The sequence below is a fragment of the Oryzias latipes genome, chromosome 9 (assembly GCF_053564925.1).
Source record: "Oryzias latipes strain Hd-rR chromosome 9, Olatipes_Hd-rR_3.1".
Classification (NCBI taxonomy): domain Eukaryota; kingdom Metazoa; phylum Chordata; class Actinopteri; order Beloniformes; family Adrianichthyidae; genus Oryzias; species Oryzias latipes.
This window is the reverse complement of record NC_136245.1, coordinates 25,987,610-26,011,670: the sequence shown is the minus strand read 5'-3', so window position 1 is coordinate 26,011,670 and position 24,061 is coordinate 25,987,610. Positions and strand designations below refer to the sequence as shown.

General features: G+C 37.6%; 1 protein-coding gene across 4 annotated transcripts in view; it reads left to right on the top strand.

Moving 5' to 3' along the window:
• pde4d (phosphodiesterase 4D, cAMP-specific) overlaps positions 1-24,061 on the top strand; it is a 180,949-nt gene that overhangs the window by 33,769 nt on the left and 123,119 nt on the right. For 2 of the 4 annotated variants that reach the window (XM_078953116.1, XM_020705821.3), the window contains exon 3: positions 4,246-4,475. In XM_078953116.1, coding sequence (XP_078809242.1) covers positions 4,246-4,475 — 230 coding nt within the window. Of the gene's footprint in view, positions 1-4,245; positions 4,476-12,213; positions 12,848-24,061 lie in introns of those variants that run through there. The other 2 variants (XM_078953115.1, XM_011478989.4) reach the window with 1 other exon arrangement.

Sequence of the window (24,061 nt, the reverse complement as noted above, 5' to 3'; positions counted from 1 at the left end):
AGTTTTTTATGTGGACTTTCAGTGTACCTAGAGAGGAGTTCTAGATTCATACAGAATGAACCCCCCTGACTCATTAGATCCGTCATCCACCTGCGTTACCTTCAGCCAGCTGAAAAGTGATGGTTAATCATGCTGTCTCCTCTCTCTGAGCCAACATCTCTACCAATGCGTCTAATTCAGGTAACCATGTTGGAATGAAAGGCTCAGTGATTTCCTGGATGAAGATTGGCACCTTGATACATGCAGGGGTGGACGGGTAGGGGGTGGGCTGTCTCGTCTGTACAGGAGAGGCCGAACAGTCACGACACAAGCGAGACGAACGGTGCACAAGCAGCACAAGTCCAAAGTTTGGAAACACTTGTCTTTTGAGTTACAATGTCAGGTGCGTCCAAACCTTCCACTGGTAGCCTTTTTTATTGCAAGGAACACCAACAGCAATTAAAACAAGCATACAAATAATTCCAGGTAATTTAAAATGAGAAAACTCCACGTTTTGTTCTTGGTTTAGTGCTGTGTTTTTCAACCAGTGTGTTGCGGAACATTAGTGTGCCGTGGGAGATGGTCAGGTGTGCCGTGGGAAATTGCCTTCATTAACTGATCTAAAAACATTTACCATCTCCAGGATATCAGCTCTTTGTTCATCCAAACAGGCCCTGATAAAAAACTGAGTAGTTAGGAAGATGAAAGATCGTAAAATACTTTTTTCTTTGTGTTCATTTGATTCTATTAAATACATTTTGATAAGAATGACGGTACCGCGATTTAGCCGTACCTTCAAACGTTTTTGGTAAAGTCTCGCCCATTTAACTGTCTCCACCAATCATTCTTAGAGGCTTAATCGCACGTCATCAGTCTGACCAATCAGAAGTGCTTAAAGTCTTCACTTCCTTGTTCTGATTCTGCTCATAAAGTCGCTCAGTTCTAACAAAAATACCAGCTAAAGCTCGTCTTTAGCGGTGTAGCTTTCCATGGGATTCAGTGTCAGACCGTGGAACAAGTGAACAAAACCATGAAGCTCAGAGATGCGAGTCTATCTGCGTTTGGCGGCTGTTTGCACTACATCTCCCATGATGCATTGGGTTAAAGTGACAGCATCTCAGCGCACATTGAATCTTCGTTGCTAAACGTCTTGAAACCACAATGAACACGCATCAAACAGTTTTTAAATCTTTTAAATTAACTTTTATTACATCTTTTAGAAAAAACAGCTGCAACTTCCAGCTTTTTCTGCCAAAATTATTACAAAAATGCATGTGAGATTGTGGAGGGGCTGTAGAGAAACTATGATAGACAAATTATGCAGCTGTGACTGCAAAGATCACAAATGGTCAACATGTTTAGTTGATCCTGCAAGTCAAGAATAACTGTGTTCATTAATGTTAGAAAGCATTTCTGGTGATGATTAGATCAGTGAAAGGGTATCCTTTCGGGTAATTGTGTTATTCGTGCCGAGCAAAAACTCTGCTTTGTAGCCAGAATAATGCTGCAGCAACAGCTTTCATTCATCATCTTGTCTCCACGGCTCAATCCATACATGTGTGCCAGTGTTTTCAAGTGCGCCCTGAATCACACCCAGTCTTGGATCACTCAGTGAACAAAAAAAACTGATTAGTATGGATGTCCCCAAAGACAGTGTCCCTCCGAAAAGGCATGAAAGGCTTGAATGTGCTTTGTGATTATTAAAATAAAAAATAAAAAAACTTCTTTCATAGAGACTAAAACAAAGGAGGGAAAAGAGAAATTTGCATATTTATTATAGTAAAGTGCATTTAGTGAGTATTTGTTTTTTTTATAGGATTTAGATTTTCAGAAATGGGTGTGTTCATTGAGTGCTGATTTGAAAAGAAATGCTTTGCAGCAGCAAAACCAGCATTTCTGAAAACCCCTTGATTGAAAATTGACCACCTGATTCCTCCTTGGTTAACTTGCTGTTACAAAATGATTTTCTGGCCTCTCCCTTTGGCCTCATTTCAAGCACGTACATTCCTCAAATTTCAAAAAAAAATTCTTGGCCAAAGCTCTTATCATTTAAAATCTTTACTCATTCTCATCTTCTGACCTCGAGTGTCATTTGTACTTCCTCTTTTTCTCAAGGGAGTTACTTTCTGTTTGAATCTTTTGCCGAGTCCAAAAAGTGAATCATAAATGTAAGCTCCATCACGTCTTTATTTTTGCACATTATCTGCAGGCGCCCTGATATTTTTGCATAATTTAGTACTGAATGCACAACAACATAAATTAGTCACTCACCATGTCTGCTTGCTGTTATTTTTTTTAGAAAGGCACAATTTTACATCAATACAATTACATAAAATAAGCAAGGAACTGCAACAATTGCATTTGCTGAAATTTTTCTGTGGAATTTTTAACTTTTTTTTTCATATCCCCGTGCTGTTGTCATGTTTACACCTGCTTCAGTTGGTTTATCTTAATGTCTCAGTTCATTGATAGTTTATAACCAAAATTTAAGGGCGTTGGTTGCTGCACTTTGAGGATTTTAAAAAGATTTGCTTAACAGAAAATTCCCTTTCACCATGTAAGCACTCTGATTCCCATCAAGTTTGGGTTCTCTACCATTGACCTGGGAGATTGAGGGTGTGTGCTGTCTTAGTTGATTCCAGGTTTCTGGACAGTACAGTGTGCAAATCACACTAACAAATCACTCAATGCAGAAGCATATTACAGATTGCAATGACAAAAGAAAATTACAAATAATAAAAAAACATTACATTTTAGAAATCAAAACAAAATTCCAAAAACCAAAACACAATTCCTAAAAAAGGAAACAAAATAAAAATGAAATGTTTCGGCATTCAAAAATAATTTGCGAAAGTAACGTTCCAGATATGCTGCTGGATCGACAAGGCCAATGAGAAGAAAAGGACAAATATGGTGACTTCGTACAGTGCCGGAACAAGGAGGATTTACGTTAAAAGCTCAGAGACCAAAATAAAAGTTAAAAAATGAAAATGAGATTTCAGAATAGGTAGGAAACATGGGACGTCGTGCGGTTACTTCTTTTGTTTCATTTTTAACATTTTTAACAATTAGGTTTTATTTCTTTTTGTCAGTTGTGCGTTAATGTAGTGCAATTAGCTTCCAGAACCACTGAGCATTGCTTTTATGTGATGTTTCTTTATCCCATATTTATCCCATTGTCCAGTATTGGTGGTTTTATTTTCATGTCTCCCTGCCTGTACAGTCCAGTGACCAACAGCTGGCCTCTCTCTTTAGTCAGCGGAGGACTAGGTTTTTGCTTGATGGTATTGACAGTTGGTTGTCTATCTTTTATCATCACACCTGTCTGTATTTCCAGCTGACTTCTGGTGGTTTAATCTTTGTTTCCAGTCTCATATTTTCATGGTGCTGCTTCCTATGTGTGGTATTTCTCTTATAGTAAAGCATTTCAAGGATGTGCAAATTGGTCTCTGAAGCCGTTTATAGGTTTTATTAATGGTTGTAAATAGGGACTGTATATAGTACTACACTCATACTTTCAGAAGGCCCTTCACCTAATCTTGGTAGTTAACTGAAGGTGCTCCTGGTGGTGATTTTCCATCAATGTCAGATGTATTGAGCCTGCTTGGGCTTGTCAATGGGGGTTGGTGTCTCCCCTCTGATCTGCTGTCCTCACTCCAACCTACAGACTGGATCACTTTTCCAAATAATCTCATTATTGTGCATTTTTTTTTACACTTTTCTGTCTTTTCCATCTATCATTTTCTTCTGTTTTTTTTTTAATAAACTAGTTTAAATTACACTTGGCTGCATGTCCACACTTTCATTTTGAGTTCCTTCCCAATATTTCTCCCTGATGTATTGGTGCATGGAGATTTAAGAGATCAAAGTGAGGAAAAGAAAGTTCTGTGTCTTTCTGAAGTCTGTACATGAGGTCCAGATGGAGGGCTGCTTTTGCTCCTCCACAACAGAAGAGCAGGATGGTTGAAGCTTTAGCAACCTATTCCCCTGTTGGTAACTCAAGAGCCGATGAATACAGCGGCAGTTTGAGAGTGACTCCTATGTTGGAAAGATGTGATAAAAAGTTCTGTACTGCCCATGCACTTTCCTCTGAGATTCCTTTTAATGACCCTAAAACATAAATTTCTGTCAATAATTTTTAGCAACTTTTCTCAGATCTTTATGGGACTGTTTGCTTGAACAGGATAAACATTGAACGCCTTCTGTGTTGAAATGTTGACCACGTGTGTCTTGATTTGTGAATCCATTTTACTTTTTTTTTTCCAGGTGTCTGATGACTCCCCAGAGCCAGAGACAATCACCTGCATGGAGCCCTTCATGGTGCGAAGGCTTTCTTGCCGGACGGTCCAGTTGCCTCCTTTGGCCTTTAGGCAGGCAGAGCAGTATTATTGTGACCGTAAGCCTGAAGCTGATGCAGTCACGGCTCCACCACGACCTACAACACTACCATTACGCACGCCGCCACTTATCGCCATCACCTCCGCTGACACTAGCAGGTAGGAAGATTTGAATGACTTTGCATAGAAAAATTGGTTTTGGGTAACTGTTCTAGTGGATTTATGAATTGGCATGGCTTGGTGGATTAGCACAGCATGCATTTATCAATACTTGACACAAAAAAATGACAACAGCCTGAATTTTTGCCAGGGCTGCTATTGATTTTTGTAAGGGGATGTTGCTGAAAAATACTATTTTTTTTTTAGCTTTACTATGTGGAAACAGTTTTCTGCTTTTCAACACAAATGTGGGAAAACAAAACCACCAAGATTGTACCTGAAAATAATCTGTGTTTAGATGAAGTTTTAAAAGTCAGATTTTAAAGGGCAGCAGGACTTTTTTGTGAGCTCTGAACCACCGCACCACTTTAAAGGTGACTGTAGCTCTTTGCAAATCAGTACAGTCAAACAAAAGTCACCACTCCAAGAAAAAATCAATACACGGAGGCTCAAGTTCATTGGAGATAAAGCTTTGCCATCACAGGTATTGACTTTTTACAAATCAAAAATGCTGGGTTCCATCAGCCAGAGTCTTGCCAAAAGAAGTCTGTCAAAAAGTTACCCCAGAGGACAAGTGGTTCCTTGATTGCTACTTTGTGGATGGAAACAAGACCTTACACTTCAGAAAGGCAAAAACCTGTACCTGGTGGATGATTGAATAAAAACAAAAGAAGTAATAATTCTTTAAAAAGGTGGAGGAAGTTTGCTTTATGGTTGTCAGCCTGAGAAAAAAATGGAAGTAAAAAATACACTTTCATGTAGGCTGTAGGTATAATGCTTTATGTTTTTTTCTCATGAGAGAAATTTATGGCAACAGAAATATAATTTTGCCAGAAAAGCCAGTATTTCATTTTTATTTTAAAGACACCGTTGTTTCTTTACTTGTTGTATTGGAAGAAGCAAATAACTTTTTTATTTTAACATCATAAACAATAAATACTTTAAAAGTCATTTTACATCAGAAAGGTAATGTACAAAAACTCAGTAAAGCTAAGCATTCAGCAAATTCATCTGTAAAGTAGTCAGGATTTTGGTGCTAATGAACATGAATTTGGAATTTAAATTGTAGATTTCTCACTGTTTTGTGTGTCAAGCTGAAAGGTTAGCACGTGTTAGGGGATAATCCTGAAAAACTGTATTTTGATGTAAAAAATTATCATAATAATTGAACTGTCTGCTTTAGCAGGAGTCACGTTTTATTATTATATTGCGCTCTAACAACCATTGTAATTTAGCTCAAAATAGCTGAATAAAAAACTGTATGTCAAAGTAATTTATATTTAAAAAGACGCTGTTTTTCGGAATTATAGCTTGTGACAAGCTTAACTGAATTTCACAGGAATAAAAGGCTGCGCGTTGTGAATTACTGTGTATAAATTGCACACATTTATGATGCTCCTTCCTTATTTTTTAAATCACGTTCTGCGGCACTAATAGTATCACAAACTCTAAGCTTCTGCTGCCACACATTTAAAATGTGAAATATGAATATTTTAAAAATGCAGAATCTTTATCCAGTAAATATCCTGTCAGGTACCCAACCTTTTGAATAACTTTTTGAATTACATGCTTTCAGGGGTGATTTTTTCCTTTCAATACATTTTCATATAATGCACACAAACATCAAGTTAAAGTCACAGGTCTGGTTCAAACAAAGAAAGTAAATATAAATCTGTTCACGGATGACAAGGTTTTATTGTTGACATATACAAAATCATACTTAAGTGTTTATTTTTTAATGTGTTTAATCAATCGTCGGATGTGATTCTAAACTCAAGTGCTCCCATCACTAGACAAGATGTTGTGGCGCTCTCAGTGACAGCTGATTGGAGTATTTTGACTAGTTATTGGCTCATAATGATTAGCAAATATCTGTAAAGTGCACCTTTAATCAAGGAAAAGGCTTTTCAGTATTTTACCTTGAGAAACTGGCTGTTAAAGCTGCAGATACTGTTTTGCAGTTTTTTTAATCTCTTAAACTGCAAGACAAGCCACTCCAAGAATTGTGAAATGGCAATTCTTACTGGCATTTTAGGTCATGTTCCGAATATTTCAGCAAGAATTTACGAGCACATCTATTTGCATGTCTACGTTTACTCAACTATAAACTATTCATACTCTATACCAAGTAATGAAAGACGTTGGCTGAAGGCAGTGCATGCCTATTTTTAACCCCTTTTTCCTTTTTTACGATTTTGATCGATACTGCATGTGTTCATGCCCTCATATGCTCTTTTGGTCATTAAAAATACATTTTATCAGCTAAACTGTACACAAACCACACCAATAAAAGAACTGAATCAACTAAACTATTTAAAAAATGGACACTGTCCTACATTCACTTTAGAGGTTGAAAATATATATGTTTTCCATCTTTGCAAGGGTAAAATACATGAAGAATGAACAATATTTACACCAATGATGCTTTAATTTGGAGCTAAGCATTTATAGGTTTTTCTTTAATTGATAGGATTTCACTTAATAAGTCAAAAAGTTATGATTTAGGTTTATCTGAATCAATTCTGGTGTGCTAAAACTCTTTGGTTAGTTGGTTATAGCCATGCTAGTGGGGGATCATAAATTACTCTAGATGAGAAAAGACAAAATGCAGCCAAAAATGTAAACACGTATGTACAAATTTACCTTCAGCAGGATTTTGTTGTCCGCTTAAAGCTGAATAAAATGGAAAATTATAAAAGAAACTCAATTTAGATCAAATTTGAATTATTTTGTGGTGAATATTTGTGGAGTAAATTATGCAAAATGTTACATGTCACTATAGAAATAACTGTCAAGCTAGATCAATATTTAATATTAGGAAAAATATAATTATAACATCAATGTTAATATCAAGAGGAAGTTGAAAATTCATGTTATTTAGGTGACTGACATTTTCCTTGTAATTACAGGGTTGTTACAAAACAACAAAATGAGTATTAGATGAGGAGAGGCAGAAACGATGACCATCAAAGGGAAATTAAAAGCACGGCAGCAGATCAGCAGATTAGGAAGATGCTTGCTTAAAGTCAATTTTTTTTTTGTTCACAGGCCAGATTTGCATCAGTTATTGTCAGATCCCAGTAAAAACCAAAATGTGTTACAAAACCAGAATAATATCAATATCTAGTCATTATTGTGACTGTTGCATGAGTGTTACTAGCATAGGTGATGACTCTTCCTTGCCTTTTTAGTGGATGAGGGAGACAAAAGAAGACAAAAAGTGAAGGAAAATAAAGGAATCCCCCCCCCCCCCCCCCCATTTGAAAATGTATATTGGTATGGTGAATTACCTCAACCTCAACATTAGTTTGATTTATTCATCATTTATTTAGAAAGCACACAAAAATAACTCACAACACATGTGGTCCATGCACTGCTTAAATTGAGATGTGGAAAAAATCTTTGAAGGTACATTCATATCCTTAAAATCTGAGACTAAGCCAGTCTTTTAAAAACACAACCTATTATTTAAATGCCTTCAGCAGTATGGTCCTTCTCAACCGCAAAAAAAGTCATTCTGACTGGAGGGGGCAGGGGGCTAGAACCGACTCTTTTGGTTCCTAAGCGGCTCTTTTGGTTAATCATTGCTTAAATTAATTTATTATCAACAACAATATAAAACTATGTACAAAATGAATAACTAATGTAAAATGTTTTTTTTTTCTTTATGAATGATTATCATATGGATATGCTTGTATTTATTCACTCCAGATACAATGTAAACAGTAAATGCTAAAATCTAAAAAACAACTATTTACAATTCAGCTTTTTATAAATGTTTAGGCTTTTCCTTTTAAACAACCGTAAGTTAAAGTGAAACAACAGAAAACACAGCAACCACAACACAAAATTTAAATTAAGATGTAGAAAAATAAACAGAAAATAAAAAACAAAAATGTCTAAATTGATCATGGTAAAGGTTTAAAAATACTAAGTGTCTCAGCCCTGTGAAGCTGATCTTGTTTCTTCAGTCAGCAATGATCTGCCCTGTTTTAGAGAAGATTCTTTCAGTTCTCAAGTTGGTTCTCTAGCCGATTCTAGATAAAATCATGTCCTGCAGACTCAAAATATTCTGCCTTTGTATTATCCACAAATGTGAAATGGTTCAGATTTAGCTTCTTATCCTGCTGTACATGATCATAGAGAGACTCTAAGAGCCGTTTCCTTCACTGTATGGAGCGGGTTTCTGCTCTGCTGATCCTCTGTGTCTGTCTTCATCTCATCTTTGAGCCAACGCACTTTGATTTTAAGTGATGTGACTGCAGCAATGGGGGCATGTCTGTACTTTGACTGATCTCCATCAACATTAGCGTGTGTGCGCTAGTTATTCATTTTTTTTGCTTTTCTTGTTCGAAAACAAGAAAAGTTGCTCATTTGAACTCTATTGTTAGTCAGGTAAAACTTTCTTCAAGACATAAAAATGCTAAAACTGTCTGGCTTGTTTTATAATTGCCGCTTCATTATTAAAATGTGTTAATTCGATCTGACGCTTTTGTCTGGAGGCTGAATTAATAAATCCACATTGTTCAGTCAACTGTACTTCTGACTGGAGCCATATGTGGCATAATCAATGCTGAATAATTCATTGGGACGCCATGATAACAAAGAATCATAGATTAGATGTAGAACAACTCAGTGTTCCTCTGAAAAATGGTGTCCCCAGTGAATGTAACCGACCCGCTTTTGAAATTGGCTTTACATTGGCTGGACAAAGATCTGATAACTTAAAAGGGCTGCCTGAATTATCATTTCAATGGGGACAGAGGTAGGACGGAGCTGGTGCAGTACTGTCTTTTTCACAACGTTGTATTGAAATTTTTTTTTGCAATGTTGAAGCTTTTTTTTTGTCATCTTTTGATTTGTTCTGCAAGATCTTCAAAGTTTCACCTGTCATCTTTTCCATTCTGGTCCAAGTAACACAGAAAATACTCACGCTTCTACACATTCTATATGAATATATATATAGATGTAACAATAAGGGATTCATAAAGTACTTAATTTTTTCCTTTTTCTGATAAAACAAAAATTTGTTCCTTTTCTAAATCTATCTCAGTAATGGTACATAAAGGTGATCAATTACAGGAACATAATGGACAGAGGGGAGGAAATGGGTGCTAGGAAGTTTAAAACAGGCCATGCATCTTAAATTTGCTTCAAGCTTGATTCATCTATAATTCAGCATGGGAGCAAGGGAGAAATAAAAAGTTGTGACTCATTTCCAACAGAACCACATAAAATGCTCAAATGCAGCTTTGACAGAGTTTTGTGATTTCAAATTAATAAACAGTTTATGAGTCTGTCTGCTGTGTGAGAAACAAAAGAGCACAGAGTTGTGCTGCTAAAACGGCGGGCTTCTGCCTTCCTGTCAACTATACAGATACAGATGGTGCATTTCCTTTCCCAAACATACATGACCGTCCTTTACCTCTTTTTCTGTGACAGACAGGAAAATTTACTTCCTTTTTGACATTAACTTGCTTTTAATCAACAGCCAAGAAAGAAACAAAAAAGTCGGAAGAAGACATAAATTGCTTTCTTCAGTGTATCATAATTAATGCAACAATGCACTGACTATGCTGGCAAATACAACTCCCACGAGAGCCCGATCTGCTGGTATTACAAATGAAGTGAAGAGTGGACGCACTGCTCCATGTACATACAAAATGAATGTACATAATCATGTTCTGTTTGGAGCAGCGGGACTATATTTGAACCAGCAGACAGGATTCTAAAATAAGTGCTTTTGTCAGTAAATTTGAGGTGGAAAAAGTGTCTTCGCTGACCAAAAACGTCAAAAGATGTACAAGTAATGCACAGCAACTCAATTCTTGATTAAAGCAAACTGTTATTGTATTGATTTCCAAAACACTAGATTGTCACCACACGAGTCCTAAGTGCGCTGTGAAAGAAAATCGATGGAAAAAGAGCAGTTCTTCATGTTTTACAAACACATAAATTCACGCAGATGCAGATGTACAGACCCCCCCCCCCCCCCCTTCCCTGGGCACTGATCCAGCATAAAAGATGTTTCCCTTCTCTTAATTAAATTTCTACACAGCTCACTGTGAGAGGAACTGATTGTGTTCATTCTGCTATGTGTAAAGGAAGACAAAGCCGCAACTAAACATTACTTTGAAGGGGGGGACATTTGCGTGTATTCATTTTCTCCAGGCTTGTGCCAATCGTAATTATCTCCTGGAAAGTTTATTAAACTGTGACTAAGAAACTAGCTAATGTGAATCAGTCGAGTGAAGCTGATAACCTGCTTTGTTTAATAAGATCAGTATTGGAGCAGTCAGGTGGAATCACTAATTATTGACTGCTCTGTGCTTACCTCAGTCACTCTCCTACTGTTCCAGGTCAACGGTCAAATACAACACAGGCAAAAAAGAGGACATACTTAAAGAAAAATTTTGTTTTCATGTAAATATATGTATAAATGTAGCTTGTAGCAGTGACATAGGTGATACAGTCGGGGAGTCACAAGCTCCCTGTTCCGCTCCATTCCAATGCAATCCCTTGTACACAAATAGACCCATGTACGTCTTCGTTTTCCTTGTCCGAGCTGGCATTTGGCTCAAAACTGTACAACTGAATTGCTCACCATTTTTGTTGCACTGGTAATAGGTTGTGGTTGGGATTGTAAACGGTTGTGGGCTAGTGGGAGAGTTTGTAAACAAAGGGATGATGGAAAGGGAGGGTGGACGTACTTGGCTCCAACATTCCTGCCCACAATTTAGATGCAAATTTCTGATGGACTCCTGCCTCTCTGCAGAAACTATGTCCTAGAAAATGACACAGGATCTTTGATTTTGACTAAAAATTGCTTAACCATTATTAAAAGACCGCTTGGAACATTTTGACAATAGACCCAAAGAGGATTAGAGGGGGACTTTAAAAAAAAAAAAAACCTTCATGGCACAAAAAGGCTGCATATTTTTTTTTTCTTAGGCCACACTGACTTCCGTTCCCTTTTCCATTAGTAAACAAATGAAAAGAAAATAGGAAACCCCCAGTCCCCCTGTTTGGATCTGCTAGTGCATCCATGCAAGAGCATACGGACTTGTAAATATGGACTAAAGTCCACCCATGACGCAGTGGTGTGTGCATGTCATTCTCTTTGCTCACTTAAAGTCACTTCTGTTTTTTTTTTTTTGTCATTTGTTTCTGAGATTACATTTCTACTGTGAAAGCAGGTGAGATTGCATCCGCCCTGCAACACACAGTAATGGGGATTCAGCCTCACTGGAAAGAAGAAAAGCAGTCCTTTCCAATATGTTCACCCTGGTAATAATGGCAAACACAAGTAGAAGAAATATTACACCTTGTTTGCACTTCCTCCTGTGCACACAAACACTTCTTAATAACCCCTACTTTACAAGTGAGTTTTGTTTAGTCTGTTTGAATAAAACCAAGCACGTGCTCTGTGATAACTTCTTAGGTTTAGTTTGGCTCTTTGCCAGTAGGTTTTTTATGGGTTTCAGGGGAGGCGCTTTGGGTGGGTCCCTGCTGTGCCTTATGTATTTTTCCTGTAGCCTGTATCCCATCTCCACTCGTTCCAGCAAAGAGACCGAGAGAGGAGGAATGGTGCTGTTATGACTGGGAGGTCCAATGCTCAGGAGTTTGCAGATTATGGAGAGGACGTCCGCTCCTCTGTCCTGTCCTGTGCTGATCATCTGCCGTGGATCCACTTGCAGTTTTTAGAGATTTGGGCGTTCACGGATAAGCCTGGGAGCACAGGGGGACCAGAGGCGCAGGAACACACTTTTGGGTCTACTTCGTGATGCGTAAATGGATTCGTTTTTGGCTCTTTCTCGTATGTTTGCGCGTGAAAGTGACGCCAAAGTTCCACGAGTTAATAAGCTTGTCACATAAACTCCAAAACACAAACTGGACGAAAAACAATCAGAGTAAATGTAAATGACTTACTTTATATGGAGTTTAAATCTTAAATAGAATGTATACATAAGTAAAAAAAATAATAAAAAAAGTGCTCTTTCGCCGCCTTACCTGAATAATTTTAACTGAATGTTCATGAAGTATAAATAATATTTTATTATTAACATCTGGGAGATGGAACCTGCTTGCGGGAGTGTGGGTTCGGCGGCTTTGGTCGCCGTCGGCGGAACCGGCGTGAGTGCAAAGGCGCCCAAACATCTGTGGAGGCAGCAGAACCAGGCGACGCTCTCTCCGCTCCACCACGCGCTGGTTGTGCGCAAAGCAGACCGAGTGAGACAAAGAGGCTTTTCGGACACCGAGAGATACCTCAACCCGAGAAACATGGACCGGAGTTACGCAGTGGACACAGGGCACCGACCCGGGCTGAAGAAATCCAGGATGTCGTGGCCGTCGTCCTTTCAAGGTCTTCGACGGTAAGGACAAAAGAGGGGGGAGACAGTTCTCCTGCTCCGATCGCTTCTTTTTAATTTCCCTCGATGAGGATGGGCGTTAGGAGCTGTTGTGCAAGATGCTGCTTTCTATTTAGTTGGAACTTTGGGACACGTTTGCGCAGAAAATAAGGTTCCTTTTTTACTTAACCTCAGTTGTGCATCACTTTTTTATTATTACAGATGATTTACTACAATATAAAAAACAAGGCACAGTTCTACTGTATGTCACAGCCGATGCAGGAAAGCGCTTAACAGGAAACAAAACTGACTACACTTGATCCCCCCCCCCCCCCATTTAATTTGCAGCTGAAAACACCCTAACGATACTTTTATAAAAGTCTTCATGTAGGGGTAATCCAATATGACTTTGTTTTTTTCTCTCAAGTAAAAGGCATAATGGAAAGAAAAAAACTAATTTAATTAGCTTAAGATTCTCATCACGATGGCTTCATCTCCTTTAGGCACTGGGCAACTAGAGCAGATGGTTTATTTTTATTTTTTTTATTTTATCATATTATCAGCAAAACACAATATATTTGACTTGAGGAGATCAGAGGAAAGCATGTTTTTTTATTATTATTTTATTTTCTGCTCACCCCATACTGCCATCTTATTGCATTTTTAGTCAAATGAGTTTTGATTAGATTGATATCTCCTTTATTCTCAACGTGTTTATTTGTCTAATTGGCATTTCTCTACTCTGCTGCTGTGAGGTTATTGAGCTTTAAAAGACTATCAGGTCTGACTCATTACATATGACAACATGGTTAAGAATAGCAAATCTAAGTGCTGGGTCTTCATTTGTGACTCGCACGTAAGCATTTAAGCAAGTGATGACAGTAAATGCTGCAGATATAGTGAAGTCCATACGCACACAGATGGATACCTAAGTAGTTTTGCACTCAGACAGCTTTGGAGTGCAGGGAAATGTTTCTGCTCTAATTACTAACTTGTTCAGGGAAAGAAGGAGGGCAGGGAGTGGAAAAACGACAATATGTAGAGAAATCTGAGAAGGTCACCTCAGCTCATTGGCATAAGTGACTGCAAGTTTCTGTCAAATGCTCCCCCTCCCAGTCCTACTTCTTCAGTGAAGGCAGGCTCGGATGAGTGATACTTTGCCTGCAGGTTCAACCAGTAAGCAATGGAAGGCAGAGAGAATAGTCCCTACCAAAGTGGCAGAAAAGTCTTAAAGACCCAGTCCGGTGAATATTGTCTTTTTGACATGTTCTTGAGCCATTATTTCAAGATGGAGGACGTATATCAAGAAAATTAAGCTTAAAATTGCATTTCTGAGTATTTCTTTATTTATATTGTTGTGAATCTGGAGCAGATGGAAAACAAGCATTCGGAAAAAGCTTGTAGGTAAGCTGTAGAAACATCTACGGCAAGCCACAAGCTCCCTGCTTTGCTCCATTCTGATGCACCAGACGACTAGTCTTCCTTTTCCTTGTCTGAGCTGGCATCTGACCCAAAACTATATGGCCGGGTGCTCCAATATTGCTTGCCATTTTTGTTGCTCTGGTAATGTTATCTTGGGGTCATGAGGGGTTGTAAGCAAGTAGGAGTGCATTTAACAGATGAATGATGGCGAAGGGGGCGGGCTTACTCCCTGCCAACAGTCCCACCCACTCAGAAGCGGATTTTTAATAAACAACTACCACTCTGCAGAAACTATGTCCTAGAAAACAACACAAGTTTTCGATTTTGGCTAAAAATGGCAAAAATCATTATTAAAACACCACTGTGACACTTTTATAATAGATCAAAAGATGATCGGAGTGGGTCTTTAGGAAAGGCTAGAGTAACACTTGATTAAAACTCCTGTGTGGTTTTCAAAATTGATTTTATAACTGTAAAAAAACCATAGATACCCATGCAATTCAGCCTAGCTGGTTTCACAATGGCTTCAAGAGGGAAATTAGGGCTCAATTAGATTAAACCAAACAAATCAAATTTCACACAGGAGGCTAATTACCTTAGAGGCACATTGTTCTCAAGCACATACAGTATTCTGGCTAAGTCAGACCATAGACCTCATATATCACATCCCAGTGGGCTATTATTTAATGTCTACTCTTTGCACTCAATGCGTATTTATGTGGATCACTTGGAGAATTATGTTTCAATAGCGGTGTCAGTATCTTTTGTCACCAACATACAAAATAGCTTTCATCTGCTGTGGATATCAGGAGACGCACACCTTGTATTCAAGGTGAAAAACACACTTTGACAGCCTATCATGACCTATTGTTTGCCATAGCAAAACAGATGATTTTCATCCATATTGCTGGGTACATTATATCAAGTTAGCTAAGTTATCCTGTGTTACTCTATAAAATACTGAATAAAAAAATACTCTTCTTTTTTCAAACTCTTATTAGCGGGGTTTGCAAGAACCAGCTAATTAGCCCTCTTTTAATTCAATGCAAATGCATCAATGCATCGACAATCCTTTTTATGCAAATGTGCAGGCATGCAGCATGGAGCACAACGCTTTTTTACCATATTGCCGTTAAAGCATTTTAACTTTTGCTGTCTGTGTTTTTTTTTTTTTTTTTTTTTGAGACAAACACAATGCTTTTAATTAGCTGTCCTAATTAAGAAGCCGGTGGAAGGTCATGCATCTTATAAAAATCTCAGCAGTCAAATTGTGGCTCCAAGTCAGGTAAACAGGACTTATATGCTTATCATAACAGGCAGATGCAACTTTTGAGGCATTGCCCGATTAGAAAAATAATAGGAAGTGCCAGTTACTTGCCTAGCTCTCATAGTTAATATCATTCTTGCATATAAAGAGAGACAGCACGTTTCTGCCTTAGAGGTCCAGTGATAACACCATGTCAAGTAGAGTAGCTGATGTGGTTCAGGGCCCCTCTGCTCCAAGGTAAAACACATCAAGTAGATGTGTCACTCTCTGGGCTGGGCCTGCCGCTTCCCAAGGTTTCTCTGAGACCTCACTCAAACACGTGGAGTGTCCTCTGATTAGGAGATGGCTGCTCACTTGTGACTCTCAAATTGTCTGCCATGGAGACGCTTAGGTGAGTTCTCTTCACCTCAGCTGATGCTGTGGACAAAGAGGATTATGATTTTTTGAAAAATATTTCATTTCCCCCTGGATTTGAGTCAGCGGTAAAAAGAGGGAATGCCAAAAACAAAGCAAAGTGAAAGAATTTATAAGACAAGAGAAAAGAGTGGAGGATGCTGCGTGTCACTTCATAGCAGAGTGGTAACTGTTCAACTGCCTTGTCACACTGCACAGTTCTCAGCAGTTTCTGTATTTCTTCGCCCCTCCAGCTAGTCCTGCTATTCTGAATGGCAGTGCCAGAGTGATGCTTTTAGCCAGTATGAAGTGTAACCCCGTGGCTATGTCATTAGATCCCAAGGGTGTTCATAAGCGAGGTAGGGACCGCTATTGGCTTATTTTCTATATATAACTCCAATCACAGTCGTAATCACAGTCATGCTTTTTAGGCTTCTGCGGCGCTTTAACAGTCCTTATTGACTGTATGGCTTTGCTCCCAGAAATGTGAAAGATGTCCAGAAGTGCTAATGAACACCGTCAGAAAACACTCCACTGGCAGATATGAGCATCGATGATTCATTAGCGATATATTCTGGTTGAATTTATTCTTTTCATATTTAGTGTCAGACCCTCAAAGCTAGGCAGGACTAATAACTATATGGGTGTCAAACACCTTCTCTGAGTCTTATTGACCTGCTCATTCAGGCTTAAAAAGGAATCACACTCGATACACTCTCCCAAAAGCTGAGCATGCTAATTAGAAAGTTCCTTTCACACAAATATCGGGGAAGAAGTTCAATTTTTTTATACATGTCACATCTTGACCCCTCATTATATACCTTGTATTAGACTCACGATCAAGAACTGAAGCATCAGTACTCAAACTTTTTGTTTCAGATCAACAGAAAAGAAATTAAAACTATCAAAAGAGGGAACTCATTTAAAAATAAGCACAGCTGGTTGTTTTCTAAGTTTAAAAAAAGTCTGATTTCTGCAGAATGTGCAAAACTTTAAAAAAAGATTGAGTTTTTTCTATTTTTAATTTTAACCATAGAGCCTGCAGATATAATATTTTATAACAAAAATGTTATTACAGTACTAATTTCACTGGCTAAACCAATGCTGGATTGGAAAGGGACCTTGGCAACACACATGGGGAAATTGCTGGTGGGATACCAAGCTCTCTAAGACTGATTGACCTTTCCTTTTGCCAAGCTGTGCTGTCGGTTTATAGGACCCATTAAGCATCCCCAGTGAAATGAGTGGGGTTGTGGAAATGCATCTTCTTGGTGAATCTAAAGCCTAAGAGCTGAATTGTGCATGCTTTTGCTCCATCTGATGACATTGTTGGAGCTGGGAATAAAACGCAGAAGTCACATGGTTATGTCTTTTTTTTTTTAAAGCTTTTAGCCCTATAATTGCTGAGTCACTTCAAACTGCAGGGCAGCACTATAAGTGTGTCTTTATCCCACTGGACGGGATATATTTTAGCAATACTGGAAATACTGTGGTGACAGAAGAAAATTTTATTGAGCGGTGAATAAAAATGTTACAATTTCACTTTTGCTGGTGGTATTTACAATATTAAAAAAATAAATATTAAATTGGAAAAACTATTTGAAATTAAGAGTTTTTATTATTTCATAAACACCTTTTCTTGGAAGAAAAGGAAAATAACCCAGAGGGCTAAATTAGATTAATGTTAGAATTATACAAATGAGCCAGAAGAATATTGAATTGTTGTCCTACACTTACATACCAGTTGAATACTCATATTTGTCTCTAACCAGCAACAGTTATCAGTTTTGTCAGCTGTAATGTCCTCATAAAGCAGACTTTTGCACATTCTGAACAACAAAAACTATATGGGGAATATCACAAAAGATACCTCCTTTACCTCTAATTTGAAAGATCTTTTTTTTCCCCTTTCAGTCCCTTTCAAAACTAGTTACAATAAGAGTAACAGCCCCTAACAGTCTTAATATTTTTGCTTTTTAAGTACTTTCACCTAATTTTCCTAAATTACATTTTTCTTTGCACTTTTTGTCTAATGCAATTTTTTTGCAGGTTGCCTTTTTCTGCATTCCTGGAGCTTTGCTGTACTAATCTTTTGTAAATCTCTTTGGAGTAAAAGCGCCTATTAGGTGACTAAATGTAGAATATTAGATGTCTTAAGCACACTGTTTACTACATGTTGATGTTAATTTACCTTGAAAGAATTATGCTGTATCCAAAGATTTAGCATCTTTTAAACCCTTCATGCCTGAATTTATCTTCTATTACCGTATATAAAAAATATTCTTCAATATTTTTGCTATTCAAGGTGATTCTATGGTACGTTGCAAATTAGCGCCATACGGCATGAGGGCGTTAAACTGCTGCAAAGTAGATGCTCTGGTTGCACTTCTGTGAGATTCACAACACATATACTTTGGGAATGTCTGCAAATTCGCTGCCAGAAAAGAGGCAGAAAGAGTGAAGCCAAACATTTTTCTCAGCCAAGAAGTGATCTGTCCCTTCTGTGCGTTCAGTCACATCTGCATGAAAACAGTCACATCACGGCTTATTACAATATTAAAGGTGATGCTGATTGTTCATAACCACTATTATGTTGCACGGTTGGTGTGAGGCTAGTGGGAAACATTAGTGCTTCTTGGTGGAGAAGAGCTGTGTTAAAGTTGTGAAATCTCAAATAGAAAGAAGGAGAGCTCCATGTGAAGAAGTATGTGAAGCAGACGGGATGTTTTTATCAGCAGGAACAGTCATTTGCTTTTCATAGCCCTCCCCAGGCGCCGTTTTCTTCACTGGTCATCTGCTAGGCTAATAAAATGCATGAAAACCATTTCTGAAGGACAGCCTTGCATGGGAGCTATGAGCCAAAGCTTTTCCAGACTGACTGTTTGATGTTAGGTGATTCCCTGGGCTCTTGGCTGGCTGTGGTCCTCTGATCATATTACACTCAACTGGGTGATAAAGACTAGAGCTCAGTGAGCAACTGGTGTGGTGTTGGGTCTGCTAATTGCTTTGAGTCAGAGCAGACTTGTGATTGAGTATTCCAGTTAGAGTTTCTGTTTCAAAGCTGTTGTGGGAACAATGAAAACTAGACGGAGTAAAATTCATCTCTGAAGTTCATTTTTTCATACACAAAAAAACTAAATTGAAATCTAGTTAAACTGCATCACATGTGAAGCTTTTGAGAATGGGTTAAATGAAAAACAACATTTTATTAACCTGGAACTGGCTTATTGAATGGAAAATTGTTAGAATTCAAAATGGTGTGCACACTGTGATTGTTTCCGAGATCATTTCTGAAAGCCCCCTTTCTTTCTTCTGCTTTCGATTTCACCCTCCAAATTTGCACTCTGCTCTCAGACCCATTTTCTCTGAGACCTAGCACGTTGGTGCACACCAGCTAATACATAGTTATTGCCCTGTTTTTATTTTGTCTGTCTCTCCCTTAATATCTTTTTCTATTGCCCCCACACGCTTATATCCTCCTGTGTCAGAGGCTTGCTCCTGAATGATTTGCCTCGTAGGACCTCATGCTTCTTGTCATTTGCCATGTGTGTCGGATCATATCTCAAGGCATGACAAATGCATCGGAACAAGCCTGCTTGGTCATCAAATATAGAAGTAACTCTAAAGTAGATCCTCAGGAGTTGGATGAACATCTTCTAGCCTCTAGTTAACTATTTACTGAACAAACAAATTAGTCTAAATTTGAGTTGTTTTGTAGTTGATCTATTCATCTCACATATTTGTATTAAGGATTTAGTTTTCTTACCTTTAATTAAATTAGTTTGCCAATAATGAATTCCTTAATATGCCTGGAATTATGACTTCCTGGAAGGGAGGGATTTATAAGAAATTTGTGGAAAAAATATTTGCTTGGCCTAGTGTTTGGTAGAGGAGGCTTAGTTTTTTTTCCACTGTACTTATTTGTAGTTTCAATATTAAAGAAGAAAAAAAAACCTCCTGCAAACAGACCATTAGAGATCTCAGCCCCAGGAGATTGCAGCCATTGATCAAACAAGTGATGGTAAAAATGAGGCTGGCAATCATCACAGGAAACTGGGCAGAGTTTTATTATTTGCAGGTTGGAGCCAAAAAAAATCAAAGTCCTCGCATTCCCCTAATAATACTGTAATAAAAATATTCAAAAAGTTAATGAATGTTGGATAATCTTCAATCCGTCAGAATCAGAGGGTATGAGCTCAGAATAAGCTGTTGTGTAAATTACTGTGCCAACACATTCATCCAGAGTGTATAAGGGTTCTCCAAGGTAAAGGAAATCAGACTGTGGATTGACAAAGTGAAAACTTTTGTTAGATATTATTATTTACAGTAATATAAATGATGGTCAGTTGGAATTCCAGTCATACTCCACCCTGGACACAAACTATATCAAACCCTCCCTTCTAGCACAGGGCTCTGGGCCATAAAGCCGAGCCCTTTGACTAGACATGCGGTCAGGCACTTATTGTACATAACAGCAATATTTATAGATTTTACACTCACTGACAACTTTATTAGATACACCTATCCAACTGCTTTTTAACACAACTGACTAATCAGCCAACCGCATGGCAGCAACTCATGCATTTAGGCATGCTGGATTTTCACCCACAACCATAGGGTTTACAGCGAATGGTCTGAAACAGAAACAATATCCAGTGAGCTGCAGTTCTGTGGGTGGAAATGCCTTGTTAATGCCAGAGGTCAGAGGAGAATGGCTAAACTGGTTCAAGCTGATAGAAAGAGAACAGGAACTCAAATAACCACTCGGTACAACTGAGGTCTGCAGAAGAGCATCTCTGAACGTAGAACACGTCCAATCTTGAAGCAGATGGGCTATGGCAGCAGAAGACCACACCGGGTGCCATTCATCCAGCTAAGAACAGGAAACCGAGGCTACAATTCACACAGGCTAAAAACTGGACAATTGAAGATTGGAAAAATGTTGTCTGCTCTGAGTCTCCATTTCTGCTGTGACATTCAGATGGTAGGGTCAGAATTTTGCATCAACAACAAGTAATCATGGATCCATCCTGCATTAAAGCAACAGTTCAGGCTGGTGGTGGTGTAATAGTGTGGGGGATATTTTCTTGACACACTTTTGGGCCAGTTGGTATCTACTGAGCATCAATACAATGCTACAGCCTACCTGTGTGTTGTTGCTGACCATGCCCATCCCTTTATGACTAATATAGAGGCTGGTGAGTTCATATCTTCCTGTTGTGTATTATTTATCTTTATAATTAAATAATTATAAAAACAATTGAGAACAAAACAAATACATTAGGTGTTTCTTTATGGTGCCTGACAAAACACCTGTTAATTTTTTTGGTCCTATATGTTTTTACCTCTTGGGGTGGGGGGTTGTTTAAATGGATGACTCGATGCGTGCCATGGATACATTCTCTTTGCAGATGATGAATGGAGAAATAACTTGGTGGAAAATAAGCTTTCAGATCGTGGAATCAGATTTTTCCACAGAAACCGTCCTCAAAGATCATTTTCTACACCATATGTTTAACGCTTGTTATCAGGATGCAGATGCGTGTTGGTTTTAAACCCTCTCGATGTTTGGGTTTTTCAGTGCAGTTGAAGGGATTGTTGACTCCTTTATCACCCCAATTCACACCAAAGGAGCAGTGGGTAACAGCGGTGTCATGTCAAATGTGAGTGAACTGCTTTCTGTTGAATTAATCTGACAATTCATACTGGGAACGTTATACGCACATCTTTCCATCAACTTTCTGTAAAGCAAAGCTCAAATTAGGTTGGAGTTCTATTTGTCTGGTCTTTCTCCACATCGAGCCAAGTTAAAGCCAGAGAAACACAAGGAAACAGGCTTTAAGTTTCAAAATAAAACTCAGCTCCATTTTAATAAAAGAAAAATTTTCTAAAAACATGACCGTGATGTCAACATTCTACTGAATATTGCACCACGACAGGAAGTTACCTGATGTGAAGAAATTCATGTACTGTACTACCACAAGTCTTTGATATATTTCTTACTATCGTCTTACGGGAATCATACAAAAAAACACAAGTGTAGGAATGAAGTCAGCAAAACACAGAAAGAAGATCTATGCACAAGATCCAGAGAAGGTCCAAATGCAGCCTTTGATGTGAATTAACGCTTTTGAAAAAAAAAATGCACTCCAAATATCCCGCTGCTGCAACGCTCACATAACGTTTTTGGTGGGAATTTGACTTTTCTTTCTGTATAGTTTGTCTATAGTTGCTTTATTTTTTTCCGGTTTATATTGTAAAGTTCCATGTTGTTTTTTTATTTTTTGCATGGATATTTTTCTGTCTAAGACAATGGCAAAGATATTCCCTTTTCACTAGATTTGATCAATGCCTTCATAATTAAAGTGTCATTAACGTTTATTGGGGAATGATCAGTGGAGCAGAAGGTCTTGAGGTTTCTACTGTCATACTGTCATAATGATAAATTTGAGGAAGGTCAATCAGAATAACTTTGGGTGGTTAATTGTGGAAAAAAGAAATAATTTTTTTTATTGTCAAGAGTGACAATTGCTGTTTTATTATTATAATACGTTATTAAACACTTGCAAATATTTTTTTCTTTTCTCTGACAACTGTGAAAGATTAGGACTCACGAGTCAGAGTCATGTCACCATGGGGACTTGATTGGCTAATACATCACGCCAATATGATATCCTTATTAACAGGAAATGGGCTTCATCTGTGGGGAAGAATGGAGGAGCGGGTCTTAATTACTCATTACGAGCCATTAGTGGTTCTTTTTCAGTTGTGTAAAGAAATCTGTCCATACATCATCATAGATTATGAGTTTTAACGAACATTCAATATTTTAATTTATTAATTTATTCTATTAATTTAAAGTTTGTATTTTTATGTATCCCACAAATATTGCAACATAGAGGTTGCAATATGTGTATTTTTTTACATTACAAATGAGCTCTTTTTAGAAACAGCATTTTTTTTATATGCACCTGATTCACAGTGATTTGAAAAAAAAATGCAGTTTTGAGCTAAATTATTTTTTATAGATGGTATGTCCCCCATCATCAGAAAAATGCCACAATTACATGTTGACCCCATAACTAAAATTTTTATTGTAGTGGGTCTTTAAACTAAATTATTCTCTTTAAAATATAGGATGGGCTTTTCTTTTAAGCTCCCCATTAACTCCAATTTGTTTTCAAAATAAAAAAAAAATGAAAATTGTTCACTCTCGCAGGTTTAGTCAATTTTCTGAAGTTTTTAAGAAAGGCTTTTAAGGAGATTGAAATATGTTTGAAATATGTTTATATTTATTTCCCGTTCTGATTAAACACAGTAAATTGTCAGAGAACACTCACCCGCCCACATTTATCAACCCAGCTGATCTGACAGGAGATTTAAGTCAATTATTCTGTCATAATTTACTGGCCTACTGTCCTTATTTTGTTTTTTTTCCTCCTTATGCTTTAATTAGCTTCGTATGCCACACTGAATAGATTATCCTCTTCTTTGCATTCTTTTCCATAACAACAACCATGTTTTCTTCTCCAAATCATGGCAAGGCACTCAACAGATAGTTCTTCAAAGTGGATACTTGTGGTGTTATTGATTTCAGTCACAACAGCATGTCCCTATTTTCCTGCACTGTGCCGAAATCCAGTTTTCTAAGTATGTAACAAGTTAACTTGTTTGTTCCCCTTTTGAAATGACATAAAATTATTATAACACATTAAGTTTGTCAAAACTTCTCCCACATGTAAATTATGAATATGCTATGACATAGTGTTATGCATTTCATTCAAAAGAACATTGCAAAATAAATAATAAAATATTTGTATGTTTAAAAATTCCTAAATAATTACATCAAAAGGCTCTGAGCTGACTTGAATAAATGTAATCAATAGGTTAATCCATTCATGATTTTTTTTTCCCTCTCACACAGATCTATGAAATTCTAATTTTCTGCTAAATTGAGTCAAGTTGTGGAAGAATGTGAGGTGTTAATTTCAAGCATGAATATCCCACAGTTTTAAATTCTTGGCATGTTTAGATTAGTCAAATATGCTCTAAAAAAACTTTATGTAGTTGTTAAAGACTTATCCATGATACAGACTCCTGCAAATAAAATGTAAAACAGAATCCTAATCCTAATTAAACAATTTTCATCTTCTCAT